The 14,364-nt window shown below is 27.9% G+C and overlaps 2 protein-coding genes and 1 pseudogene across 2 annotated transcripts; 1 reads left to right on the forward strand and 2 right to left on the reverse strand.

The window, feature by feature from the left end:
- The window catches only part of LOC112602834, a 2,367-nt pseudogene extending 687 nt beyond the window's left edge, over positions 1 to 1,680 (reverse strand).
- A 2,595-nt stretch (positions 1,681 to 4,275) lies between these two features.
- On the reverse strand, positions 4,276 to 9,837 carry LOC112602842 (serine/threonine-protein kinase 3). Its single transcript, XM_025351165.1, has 12 exons — positions 9,668 to 9,837; positions 9,519 to 9,599; positions 8,399 to 8,579; positions 8,097 to 8,324; positions 7,917 to 8,022; positions 7,599 to 7,811; positions 5,741 to 5,871; positions 5,519 to 5,672; positions 5,350 to 5,438; positions 5,189 to 5,257; positions 4,980 to 5,117; positions 4,276 to 4,625 (listed from the first exon to the last, which is right to left on the reverse strand). Exons 1-12 carry the CDS (start codon positions 9,742 to 9,744, stop codon positions 4,467 to 4,469), a joined length of 1,626 nt encoding a protein of 541 aa, XP_025206950.1. The 5' UTR covers positions 9,745 to 9,837; the 3' UTR covers positions 4,276 to 4,466.
- A 639-nt stretch (positions 9,838 to 10,476) lies between these two features.
- LOC112602841 (mitochondrial intermediate peptidase) lies at positions 10,477 to 13,724 on the forward strand. Its single transcript, XM_025351164.1, has 11 exons — positions 10,477 to 10,605; positions 10,673 to 10,782; positions 11,218 to 11,370; positions 11,427 to 11,705; positions 11,770 to 11,961; positions 12,038 to 12,164; positions 12,304 to 12,514; positions 12,579 to 12,706; positions 12,770 to 12,991; positions 13,062 to 13,295; positions 13,361 to 13,724. The coding sequence occupies exons 1-11, from the start codon at positions 10,477 to 10,479 to the stop codon at positions 13,652 to 13,654; spliced, it is 2,079 nt and encodes a 692-aa protein (XP_025206949.1). The 3' UTR covers positions 13,655 to 13,724.
- Positions 13,725 to 14,364: the final 640 nt, after the last annotated feature.

Below are 14,364 nucleotides of genomic sequence, written 5' to 3' on the forward strand. Positions count from 1 at the left end.
GCCCCGTCTTGGCAGATTCCCGGTTTAATGAGAACCCGTGCGCATACCGTATGCACGATGCATGTCCGGTGCAGCCACACGGACAACCGACCGCCAAGCGTCGACAGTAAGATCCATACGTACACGTCCGATTTGATGTTGTTGCGCAACAGCGGCGTCTCGACGTATTTCTGAACGATGCGGTTCGTGGCGCCACCCGGCCGCGCGCACCGGTTAAGCACGTCGCCGAGTTTGTTCAACATCACCGGCCGGTGATGGTCGCCCGTCGCCGTATCCTTGACTATCCAAACGTTCTTGTAGCCGTCCATCACCGTCTGCGACCTTACCGCCGTTATCTGAGTCACGATCAGTCTGGTAGACGCGACCAGGTTGCGCAATGTCACGTCCACGTCGTTGCCCGTCCCCGGCACGCTGAACTTTTTCCGGTCGTGTTTTCCGAAGTTTCCCAGTCAGCTCCTTTGCCCGAAAACTCTAACGTCCCTAGCGGTCTGTCGCCCGGTTAAGTATTGATGGCATTTGATAGCGGCGAAGTAGAGTGCGAAAGAGACTACTGGTATATATATCGTATATATCTATACAATTCGACGTAGAGAAAACACTAAGTTTTTTCATTAAAGCTTATTATTTTTATAGTATAAGATTTTTTTGATTTTTTTTTTTTTTATAGCAATCACATAAACTTTTAAATCAGTTCGATTAAGATTATTTATTTTATTGCGTTTACTTTGAAATGGATGAAGTTGACTTGGTATTGGAAATTTCATTTATGTATAAAGACAGTACATTAAATTATGAACGTTTTGATGAAATAAAATAATATGGGCTATGGTTATCCAGGTTACTGATATATATATATATATATATATATATATCATACGTTTTTTACAAACTATCAATGATTGACTTGACACAAATAGAATCAAGGAATGAATCGTAGAGCACAGTGGCACACATACTACTACAGCGATATTTAACCTTAATTATATCGACAACGATGTGGAATATCGCCATTCGATTGGTATCGATTACCGAAAGTGCTAGTCGTCCAGCATCTTTACACGTATAAGATATAATCACGGACAACGCTGGGCGAGGCTTCACCCGTAACAACTGTAAAGCTGCAGCCTAACGAACGTGGGATTGGTGGCTCGACCGCCTTCGCCTAATAAAAACAGGATATATTAGATAACATTCACAAATCAACAGCGTAGGAATTTTTAGTTTTCAATCGTATCGTAAAATAAATACGAAGTATGTGTAGACTAATTATTATAATGTGCACAATTAAAAATGTCGTGATAATAAATACTCAACACCTATAATCACATAATAAATTTAATTTAATTTATACTGTTATTCTGCGATATAATGGCGAGCAAAATTACTTTTTAAATATTTGTTCATAAAAATCATTTTGCGGTAGGCCAACCGCACGTTCGTAATGCGATTCGTTGCATATTTACAACTATATTTACAGACTACTCCGCGCAATGAACGATACCATATTATGCTAAATTAAATAGTTTTACCGCCACGTGTTCATTTCTTACATAGGTTTAAAGACGAGTTGAGTTCTAATCAAATTGACATCAGCTAGTGCAGAAATACTTGATGCAACTGAGTTACTACATTCGGTGAGTAGGTATCTGTTTCACGGAAGAACATTACAGTTTCGTACATGCGGAATTAACTACAAACCAGTTCCAGGCAAAATATTTTAAGAAAAATATATTGAATTTTAGCGATCAAATGTGAAATTGTAGAACAGATAAATGAAAATATTCTATGTTTTAACTTAAATGTAAAAAAAAATATTGTAGAACATCTGAAGACAAGTGGAGAATATTATTTGAGAACGTATTTCGCGACATGAAGAGATCACGATGAGTGATACAGAACCTCATCTACCGCGCTACTTGCCAGAGTAGGTGGTGAATAAGAATTTGGTGAACGAGCGTAAAACACTAAATCATTCGCCACCCGTCATGATCCTAACGATTTGCACGGAATTTATTACGTATATAATATGTACAAATGTAGAACTAATAAATAAAAGATAATGTGATGCATTTGAATATAATAGCTCAACAATTTAATAAACTGGATAGTAGTTTTACTAAATTCCTCAGGTCTAGTTATTTTTTTTTAACAGGTTTACACAAAAGAATAGCATGTGACCAGATCAAATTTAAAACTGAAATTATATCAAAACTGTTAAGTATTTAATAAATGGTTTTAAAAATCAAAACTAATAAATTAAACAGGTAATAAACAAAAAAAACACGACAAATTGTTATAATACACAAGTCGGCATGTGCAAGTTTAATGTATATATTATGTTATTATAGATATATAATAATATGACGAATTAAACCATGTTAAATACAATACTACTGTAAGATTTGTACAACTATCACAATACAGTTAAACATTATGTTTAAGTTAAATCAATGTTTCACACAAAAAAAAAATAAAATGTTAATAAACACTTTATGTATATATTAAAATATTTTTAATGGTAAATATTATACACTAAAACAGGAAATTTTGAGCAATTTTTTGTAATTTAATGAGAAATTTTAAGTTGTCCACAAAACAAACATGTATTGTAAATTTTAACATAATAATTAAAAATAGAATAAACTATTTTATTATTTTTAAATGGTGTACATATCATTAAATTACCTACTTTTTTTATAAATTTTCCCCAAGCATAGGTAATTGATTTTACAAATTTAGTAAAAAAAAATATACAGTTGACAAAATATTGTACTAAATCAATTAAAAGCATTATTATTTTTAATTCTTAAAGAAACCTTAACAGAAATTATTATATTTCAACCAAAATTTTTTGGAATTCATTTTAAACAAAAGTAGTTATTTAGTTACATATCAAAAATACAAGTGTTACACAATACACATTTATCTAAATAAATAAATATTTACCCCTAATGAATATTTATTGTTTATCTAAAATATAACAACCTTGTTAACAAGATTTTACTTCATTAAACTCACATAAAAAAAAAAAAAATTAAAATTAAATTGAAAGCACATTAGTATAAAATAACAACAACAAAACACATAAAATTTTAAATATTACATTACGATTATAATTCATTTTTGACCAGAAATTTTTTGTTTTTATTGGAACATATGAAACCAAAAACATAATTATTGGTTTTACAATTACATTAACATTTATTAGATCCAATGATTTCAATTTCCAGTCAGTCTTATTTTTATTATTATTATTACACTAATATAGCAATAGTTGGGTTGGTTATCTACTTAATACAATAATCATAATTTAAAGATATGGACTGAAAATGCAAATCATCTAAAAATAAAATCAAAAAATAAGTAATAACCAGTCTTTAAATCTCGATGATGGTTACAACTTTTGCACCCTGTCCTGTCTACATTTTTAAAATTTTAACATACAATTTGAATATTGCTCTAATTAAATATACAATTGTTATTAAAATATACCTAATTAAATTTAATTTGTGCAGTCATTTTTACTCAGCCAAACAATTCCAAAATATTGTTACAATATCTTATTTAGTTTTTCAATAACAAAAAAATAAATATTAAAAATACCCGACCTTATCTGAATTTTAATTATGAATTATATTAAGTTCAATAATTTTAAACATAACAATAGGCCAATTGTATTTTATTTTTATTATGTTTAAGTTCTTCCAGTACAAACAAGAACATAGACAAAATTAATTTTGATTTTTTTTTTTTAAACAACTACATATCAAATTCCAAAAAATATAATGAATTATCATTCAATAATAGATTAAGATATATCATCATTAAGATAATAAACTAAAATTTAATGACAAAAGCTATTATTATTTTTTGTAAAAATATGATGTTACTTAAAAATCAGAAGAAAATGAAGGAAGACCAAAAATAACTGGAAAAACATAAATGTTATACATATGATATAAAAAAAGATTAAAATCATATCCTATACTGGTATAATTGATTATTGATCAATGCGTAACTTGATACATAATTAACATGTTATATTTCTAAATATTTTAAATAATTTCTAGCATTAATTTTGATAATTTATATTAATATTAATGAAAAATAAAATAAAAACGTATTTGAAAACTTTATTAAATATTTAAAACAAATATGGATAGTTGTATAGAAATTATACTTATTATATTAAAAATTGTACTTTTTATACTATTAGATTAAAATAACTTGTCCTATAATAATACTTAAGACAGAATAAATGACTGAGATATTTTTTAAGGCTATTATAATGATAATTTATCTGTTATATCATTTTTCAAAAATTATATGGAAGTTGAGTTTATAAATATTACCTGCCTTGGAACTGACTGGCATACATAAACATAGCACCTTAATCGCAGAAAATCTGAGGTCAACCATCAATGTCTTTATAATTATAATGTTAAGCTGTACAGATAATAAATATTTCAAAAATTTTGTTGTCGTTTACGCTTCTGATCCATAGCATCTAGTATTGGTTGGCGTTTTGTTTGATAGCGACGTCTTAGCTCATCAATTTCACGTTCCATGTCAGAATCCAAATTGGACATTCGTTGTTGCAAGTCATCAAAAGTTAAATACCTTAACTATATTTTAAAAATTTAAAAAGTAAAATTAATTATGCTAGTATTAAAATTAGTTTTAAGGATTAATAAAAGACAATTTAACAATTTTGAAAAGTTAAAAAATATAAAATTTTTTATTAACATTTGTACTAGATATTAGATTTAAAATTTTAAAATTAAATATTTTATTAATAATTTATCTATTATAAATGAGGGTAGACACCGTTTTATTGTCTCTTATAATGATTTGCCACTATGTTTATATACGTAATTGTGACTTTTAACTAGAATAATGACAATTAATTGAATTTAAAAGTGATATAAAACTATTAAAATAAGATTTCTAAATTACTATGAATATACAAACAAACTTACAAATTCAAAGTCTCCATCAACAATTGGTGAGTAGTGTCGGTTTTGATGAAGAGTTGTAGGTGCATTTACGTCAGGTCTACAATTTATTTGCGGCATAGGAAATTGGTGTGAAGTTATAGTTTTTTCACATTCGTCATTCTAAAATAATAATAATATATTTTCAAAGTGTTAGTTTACTATCATATAATTATGAGAATAATATATATTACTTGAGAAACATCTTGAGCAGAATGTGGTCCATCATCAAATAATTTGTTTTCCGACTCAAAATTATCATTCTAAATTAATGATATAAATAATTATCAAGATTTATATTAAGTTAATGAATAATATTTAAAATAAATTAAAGACAGTAGTTATTAATAATTACTTTTGATTTTTCTGCAATTTTTTTATCAAAATGATCTAAGAATAAGGGTCTATACTTTTTACCCGATTCTTCAGGTCCTGTATCATGTCCTAAAATATCAAACATATTAAAAAAAAAAAAAAAAAACTATTAACTTGTTTCAAACATCTAAGATATTTAATGCACATACTTTTCATTGTGGAATCATCTTCTCCATCACTATTAATTACCATTGTTCTTAACTCTTCTATAACTGAGTTACTTTTTAAACTTGTCCCTTTTGATTTATCTGGTACTAGAGTACTATCATCCACTATCATTGTACGACTGTCAATATCATCTTCCTAAACAGACAAATTATTTAACCAATACATCCACTTAATTATAACATTTAATCATCCAAGCCAATTACTTTGGAGTTTTGATCTTTATGTTCAGCTGATGTTACTTTGCATGATGCATTAGAACGAAGAGTTTGATTTTCTCTAATTTCTCTTGCTTCAACAATCATCTGGCTTAAAATTTCTGGTGGCTTTGCATTACCTAATTTTTAACAATAATTGTTTGAAAATGTTGAAAATTATTAAAAATAAAATCATTTTTTATAAAAAAATTTTAAATAAACATTATAATAAATTTTTTATTACTATGAAAAATAAGTATGTATAATAGTATGTACAATAAGCAGATGAGATAAATAATACAAATAATATAAGAACATGAATATTCTGATTATGGGAAGTTACCCAGTGGTAACACCCAGCACATGAGCTTATTTAATTAGTAATATTCGATGCTAGGACAAAAGGTCCCTATATCATTTTCTTTTTAGTCATCCTAGTAAGTTATCGAGGAGGGTTTTTGGTGATTAAGGGTTTGAGTGTGACTGAAGCTTATTGTAGAATTTGGTGTAGTAAATTTTGGAAATTTGGTTTAAGGTGTATACTTTGAGATCTTTGTGAAGGTTATTGTTTATTATGTACCAGGGAGCAGAAGAGATTGGGCAGAGACAGATAGATTGAAAGGCTTGTAATGTTTGGGTATTGGAAGGTTTTGCTGCTTTCAAGTAATTTATGTTCATTTTAGATTCCAGAAGAGGCCTTAGTAGATAAAGACGAGCATTTAGAGCTTTACTTTGTTTTTTCTTTTAGATGGACGTTCCATGTTAGTTTGCTATTTAGGATAAGACCTAGGTATTTTACTTCTGAATAAGTAGAGATTTGAATAATATTAATTGTAACTTGTGGACACATTGCTTTTTTTAAGGTAAGTGCTAAGTGGGAGAACTTGGATTGATTTATTTTGATTTTTCATCGCTTTGTCCATAAGTGGATTATAATAAGGTGTCCTTGTATTATACTAGAAACTATAGCAAGATTTTTGTTGGAAGTCACAATTGCCGACAATCAGCATAAGTATTGAGTTCGGTTAAAAATGTTTTTTGAGATGTCAAGAGTGAATACATTGTAAAAAAAAAGGAGCAATATCGCTATCTTGAGGAACTCCGGCTCAAATATTAAAATAGTTTGAGTAGCTTGAGTTCTGGTGTACAGCAAAAGTGCGGTCAGTCAAGTATGATTTTATTAATAGAAACTAAAAAATAATGTGCACATAGAATTTTTTTTATTTAAATAGTAGGCCTTCCAAACCAGACCCTGTCGAATACTTGTGATACATCCAAAAAGATGGCTGCATAATGTTTCTTTTCTAATGACAAAGATTTATTATCAACTACTCGGTGTAACTGATGTACAGTCAAATGGTTAGGTCTAAATCCAAATTGAGAACCTGAGATAATTTTTACTTCTATAGCCAAGGAGAGGAGTCTTTTTAGTAATTTTTTTTCAAATACTTTGGATAGTGTAGGGAGTAGACTTATAGGGTGATATGAATTAAAATTTTTGGGTTGTTTGTTTAGTTTTAGAATTAATCTTATTTCAGAGAATTTCTAGGTAAGTGGATAGTAGGATAAGCAAAGCATTGTGTTATAAATATAAGATAGTAATAGAGTTACTTTTTTTTAGGTAAATTTTTAGCTGTGATATTTGTAATGTGATCGTAGCTTGGAGCTTTTTTTTATTATGTAGTTCTTTTATAATGAATTCAATTTTCCAGGATTAGTGTGCTAAGCTGATTGAGATACGGATAAAACAGAGTTTAAGGATTTTGTGACTATTTGGATTTAGGTGTTGCTTAAGGTTATATCATGCGATGTAAAGATTTTAGATAAATTTGATAAATTAAATAATAAAAATGTATTATTTTCTTACCAATAAATTCATGATCTAACATTTTTGTTGCTGTTGCTCGTTCTTCTGGATTTTTAATTAAACATTGACTTACAAAATCAATAAATTCTGGGGACCATTTATCTGGTTCTCGAAATGAAGGTGGTGGTTTAGTTGGAATCATGAAAATGGCACGCATTGGATGTATATCACCATATGGAGGTTTGCCTTCAGCCATTTCCAATGCAGTTATTCCTAATATACAGTATAAATTATTGTCATTGAAGCATATAATAATTCTTAAATCAAGTACTTAAGTTGTTATAAAGTTACTTTTTACAAACTTATTAATTAATATACCTAAGCTCCACATATCAGCAACACAATCATATCCTATTTCTTGGATTACTTCAGGTGCCATCCAAAATGGAGTTCCTATTACAGTATTTCTTTTGGCCATAGTATCCTAAATAATAATAATAATAATAATTCATTAATTATTTGTGATTTTTCACCTTTATATATTTTATATAAACTTACAGTCAGCTGTCCTGCAACCCCAAAATCAGCTAGTTTAGCATGTCCTTCAGAATTTAACAATATATTTCCAGCTTTAATATCCCTATGTATTTTTCTCCTTAAATGTAAGTACTCCAGTCCTTTAAGTGTGTCAGACAATATAGTAGCTATTTCATCTTCTGACAGTGTCTTTTTTCTCAATCTCATGATGTCAGATACTGAACCAGCACCACAATATTCCATAACAATCTTTAAAATACAAAAAAAAGCTTAATATTTTTAGAAAAATAAATAATATAATATAATTAAAATATTTTGTTTACCCATAAATCAGTATTCTTAAAATATGAACCATAGTATTTAACTACATAGGGGCTATCACATTGTTGCATTATGGATATTTCTTTTATGATTTCCTGAAGATCGGTGTCGACCGGTACTTGCTTAATAGCAAGTACTTGGCCAGATTCTTTGTGCAGTGCTTTAAATACACTTCCATAGGATCTGAAAACAAATAGAAGTTAAGTAAACCTTACATTTTTCATTGCACTATTATCTAGGCTGACCACACGTCTCGTTTAAAACAGGATTGTTCCTTTTTTGATCATCATGTCCCGTTGTCCCAACTAATTCCAAATGTGACACTTTTTATCCCATTTTTAAAAAAATTCTATCAATTTAACCCCCTAATTTCCATATTATTAAATAATAAATATGAAACAATTTTAATAAAAGCAACATATTATAATTATTATTAGGGCTGAAATTTTGATGAAAAGACATCTTATTTTTGTGTTTCAAAATATTAGTTCGTAAGTATAAAATGTGTTTTGGGTGATACTGATTATTTTGAAGTAATATTTTTATTCATCTTTTTGTATTTTTTTACTAAATCAATCATAAATGCATTTTTTCGATGATTTTCTTAGTTACTAGAGTATTTTTCACAATTTGTTCATAAAATGAACTAAAATTGTTATGATTTACAAGAGACTTTCGACAAACTGCTAACGGTACGAATAATAAATTATATAGCATAAGTTATTATTGATAGCAAACATTTAATTATAGCAAGGTCTTTCTGCTAATGAAAAATCAGAAGAACATCAGAAGTAACAATGTACTATTAAATAAAAAAAATTCACAATTTTAGTTTCTTTTTAAATTTTTTTTTTTCTAATTTTTGACCTATGATGAATAAATTTAAATTAATTTTTAGTGTGAATTTTTTAAATTTTTAAGTCATTTTTGAAATTTTTGAAAAGCATTTTTTGAGATTTTTTAGGGCATTTAATTCTCAGCTGTAATTATATTTATTAATTATTATTTTGTTATTTTAATAAATTGTAATTTAAATGTAAGTGGAGAAAAATAAAAAATTATTTGTCCTGGTTTTTATTTCTATAAAAAATGGTCACCCTACTATTATTATAACTATATTACCCTTCTCCGAGTTTACAAATAATGTCAAACACTTCTTCCGGCTGCCTGGTCAAACTTTCTTCGGACAATTTTTTCAATCCACTAAAATAAATAAAAATCATGCATTAGCTAACCCTCAAGAAACTGATGGTTGATATTTCAAAGTTTACCTCTTTGAAGACATCATCTTGTCAGGGGTCTTGTAATTAACATGGCAGAAATTGAATACAGATTGCGAGTTCGACATGTATTAAACGTTTTGTTATTAATTTACAAACAATGAACTATGTATTTATATACATTACATATAATATACTAATACATAAATTAAACAAAAAGAAGAAAATTTTAACGAAACAAAAAAAAGAATTTAGTACAAAAATGATTAAAAATGATGGTAGCAACGAAAGAAAATACTTTTCTCCGTTATCATTAAAACCATTTCTCATTATCTCATATTAGCAATAGAAAATAAGGCGGTATTACTGAGTCCATGATTTCGGGAAAAGTGCCCGATGCCCGTTCATGATCCCCCCAACGTCACAGCAATAATACACATGATAAATGATAATATCAAGATTCGTATTTCGTAAGCCAAAATACAAAGCACATAGTATATACTATATTTATTTTAATACTTAAATATCGAGTTTAAAATCAAATTGTTGAATTAGAAATTAGAAATATTACCAAATAATCGAGATACGCATATTGTTCAGCTCGTTTAGTGATTCTAATAATTTATTCATAATTTTTCGAATTATTTGCGGTCACGTTGATATTTATAATATTTTACATAAAACTATTACCCCACACCGCTGAAGTAACATTAAAACTAGTCAACCTCAACTTCTGTACCTATATTTTTTTATGGTACCAAACGACAAAATTAAACACTAATCAGTATGCGTTCGACATCTGTTAGTCTGACTATTGAATGTGAGAAGTGAATTACCGATTTACATAAAAGCTACAAATTATGATTCTACGTAAAACAATTCATGACGTACGGTATGCAAAGAGGTACAGCGTTGCCTTGGCTAAACCATTGTCTGAGCTTTTCAATCAACCAAAACCAAAGTTCAAATTTTTTGTCAAAAACCAAACTGTAAGACTTATACATTAATTTTATATTGATAACTGAATACTAACTACGCAATTGAAATTTTGTTTAGGGACTTTTCGGTGCACCAGAATTGATTTCATTTGAGGGATTTTATGCATTCAAGGAGCGTACAAAAATAGATTGTGAAAATCTTGTTGATGAAATACGCAATCCCAATCGGTATACTTTTTCTTCATATTATTCAATGGCATATGTATTAATTATTTAGAAAATAGAATTACAATTTTGGATCTGTTAATAAATCATAAATAAATGATTTATCATTTATTTAAAGTATGATCTTAAAATCAAGTTAAACATTAATTCTGACATTTATTACCTAACTACTAATAATACTAATTAATTCTTTAAAATATATTTATTATTTATGATAATATTAGGTACCAATAATATTATCAAGTTAAAACATTAACAAATTATTTAAAACAAAAATATATTCAATTTTACCCAGTTATTATGATTTGTATTTAAACATAGTCATCAAATAAATTACATTTTTTCTGAGTAGTGAATAATAACTTTTAATAGTACCTATTTTTTAATTAAATATTAAATTAAATTATAAAATTGTAATTTAATTGTGTCATTTAACAGCAAGAGAAATCTGGTGACAATTTTTGACCAGCTGTCCAATTGTCTTTGTTGTCTTGCTGATATGGCTGAATTCATTCGTACAGCACATCCAGATAAATCATTTGTTGCTGCTGCTGAAGATTGTTGTATTTCCATGAATACCATTGTAGAAAAGTAAATACTATCCCTTAGTTTTAAATTTGCTATTACATACAATATTTATTTTTTAGATTAAATACTAACAAAGATTTATATACAAATTTGAAACAAGTAATCCTAGATGGTGACAAACACCCTATGACAGAAGAGGATAAACATGTTGGTGAATTATTTTTATTTGATTTCGAATTAAATGGCATACACTTAGAAGAAAGGAAAAGACAATATGTGGTCAATTTAAACAATTTTATTTTGGTTACTGGACAACGATTTATGACTGCAGTTGAAAAACCCAGGATTGTAGATCCAACTAAATTGCCTGATGTTGTTTCTAAAGTTCTTTCTAAAGAGTAAAACAATTGATCTAAAAGTTAACTAATTATAAAAATTAGCTTATTATTTATTATTGATTAGGTATAATTACAACTCTGAAGGGAAATTGATAGTCAGTCATCCTAATTCTCATTCTGAAGATCGAATTTTGAGAGAAGCCGCATTCAAGGTTTACAATGGCCCTAATGCTGAATCAGAAGAATTGTTGGACAACCTTTTAGAAAGCCGTCATAAATTGGCTTTGACTTGTGGATTTCCATCATATGCTCATAGGTGAGAATTGAGGAATTATACACAAGTATCAATAACTTGAGTTACTGATGTTTACATTTTTTGTTTTGTTTTTTAGAGCCCTAAAAAACAGCATAGCCGAAAATCCTTGTTTTGTTATGGAGTTTTTGAATATCCTTAATACAGAGCTAAGGATTCGGTCAGTTTTCGATTATAAAACTATGAAACGAGCCAATAATAATGATGTAATTATTCCCAACTCCTAAAATTGTTTCTTATACATATAATTGAATTGATCATTTATTTGTTTGTATACTAAAACATATCTAAAATCGCACGTTTTTTGTACTTAAAAAACAGAAATAATTGTTTTTATTTGTCTAGATTGTATCACCTTGGGATGTTCAATATTTGACTAACAAGATTAAACAGAACCATCTTAAATATGCAATGATTGATTATGCATCATATTTTTCTTTAGGAGATTGCATGGAAGGTTTGAATATGATTTTCAATAGTTTGTACAATATAAATTTGGTATTTGAAGATATAAAGCCAGGTGAAGGGTGGGCCGAACAAATATATAAGTTGGCTGGTAACCATAAAATTCCAATTTCTTCGCTAAATTTTTTTTAATGTAAAAAATATTTTATTTTTAGTTACTCATAACACCGAAGGTTTACTTGGATATATTTATTGCGACTTCTTTGAAAGAACAGGAAAACTACACAATGATTCACATTATGTTGTCAGAGGAGGACGACTATTACCAGATAATTCTTATCAAGTAAATGTTGTCCATAAATTATTGAATGAATATGTAAAAAAATGCTAAAATTTATTGTATTAGACCCCAATTGTAGTAGTTATGTTAAATGTGGTATGGCGTGAGAATTATGGTCCAGTACTCTTACATCCTGGATCTGTTGAAAATCTATTTCATGAGTTTGGACATGCAATACACTCTATGTTGGGCCGAACACGTTATCAACATGTCAATGGTACACGTTGTGCTACAGACTTGGCAGAATTTCCATCAGTTTTGATGGAATATTATGCTACACAACCACAAGTAAACTTAAATAATATAATAAAAGGCATTAACTATTTTGTATGCTTCACATGTATTCTATACTATACAGGTCATAAAACAGTATGCCAAGCATTTTAAAACTAGACAACCCATGCCAGATGACATGTTAAAAAAGTTATGTACATCCAAATATTTATTTGCTGCTTCAGAAATGCAGCTGCAGCTATTTTATTCTGTACTAGACCAATATTATCATACTCAAGCACCACAATCATTAAGTACAACAGATTCGCTTGCAAAATTACAAGTAGAATATTATGGACTTCCATATGTTAAAAACACTGTAAGACATGTTCATTTTAAAGTAAAATTAAGCTTTATATTTATATTTTTTTAAATATTTTTTAGGCATGGCAGTTACATTTTTCACATTTTGTTGGTTATGGTGCAAAGTATTATTCATATTTAGTATCCAAAGCATTAGCAGCACACACATGGCATTCATTCCTGAGTAATGATCCACTAAATAGAATTCAAGGTGAACGATTACGAACAGAATGCTTACAATATGGTGGTGGGAAACCAGCTAGAAAATTGGTTTCAGATTATCTCAGAACACCAGTAACGCCAGAACTCTTGGCATCCTCTTTAATACAAGATATTGATCAAGGCAATGAATTCTCTAAATTTTCAGTTACATAATCAGAAAAAAATGTAATTTGTTTTATAGTATTTTGTTAATTATCATGTTTAAATATCCTTCTTAACTATAAAATAAAAAACCATATTGTTATGTATATAAAAAAAAAAATTTTTTTTCATTTATTTGACAAAACAAACAAGTTGGATCTAAAAAAAATTCATGTTATAAATAAAATTAAGTTTGAGAAAAGCAACTCTAATTTTATTTGTATTAGCTAATTAATTTTTCAAATTTAGGAGTTGTTTAATCATAATTACCCTGGGAGTCAGTTTGTCAAAGATAACTTATTAAACTATAATTTAACAGTGATAAATATATAAATAAATGTTGGTCTATTTAAATTATTAATGTCTTACATAAAAAATATTAAAAACCAATCATAAAAAATTGAATTCAAAGTTATAATATAGTTTTTCACATAGTACAAATTACTTTTATCTAGTTAAAATGTTGCATATTTGAAGACCATTCAGTACATGCAATTGACATAAATAAATAATAAGTGTACATACAAATGAAACAAATATTACATTTTGTTTTAAATTCTTCAACTGTCTCTTAAGACGTATGAATATTATTTTACATTTTAAATAATAATTATAATAATAAAAAAAATTATGAGTGAGAAAATAACACTTGTATAAAATTAATGTAACAATATCAGATCAAACTAACCATTAAGATTTTAATAATAACAATTTATTAAGTG

Source organism: Melanaphis sacchari, unplaced genomic scaffold (assembly GCF_002803265.2).
Source record: "Melanaphis sacchari strain LSU unplaced genomic scaffold, SCAv2.0 Contig91_pilon_pilon, whole genome shotgun sequence".
NCBI lineage: Eukaryota > Metazoa > Arthropoda > Insecta > Hemiptera > Aphididae > Melanaphis > Melanaphis sacchari.

Coding starts and splice junctions, on each gene's coding strand:
- LOC112602842 (XM_025351165.1), bottom strand. CDS start 9,744: ATGTCGAACTCGCAATCTGTATTCAATTTCTGCCATGTTAATTACAAG. Junction 5,258..5,349: donor AAATTGCAGAAAAATCAAAA/GTAATTATTAAT, acceptor TCATTAATTTAG/AATGATAATTTTGAGTCGGA. Junction 4,626..4,979: donor TTGATGGAGACTTTGAATTT/GTAAGTTTGTTT, acceptor TTTAAAATATAG/TTAAGGTATTTAACTTTTGA.
- LOC112602841 (XM_025351164.1), top strand. CDS start 10,477: ATGATTCTACGTAAAACAATTCATGACGTACGGTATGCAAAGAGGTAC. Junction 11,962..12,037: donor TTTCCATCATATGCTCATAG/GTGAGAATTGAG, acceptor TTTGTTTTTTAG/AGCCCTAAAAAACAGCATAG. Junction 12,707..12,769: donor TACCAGATAATTCTTATCAA/GTAAATGTTGTC, acceptor TTATTGTATTAG/ACCCCAATTGTAGTAGTTAT.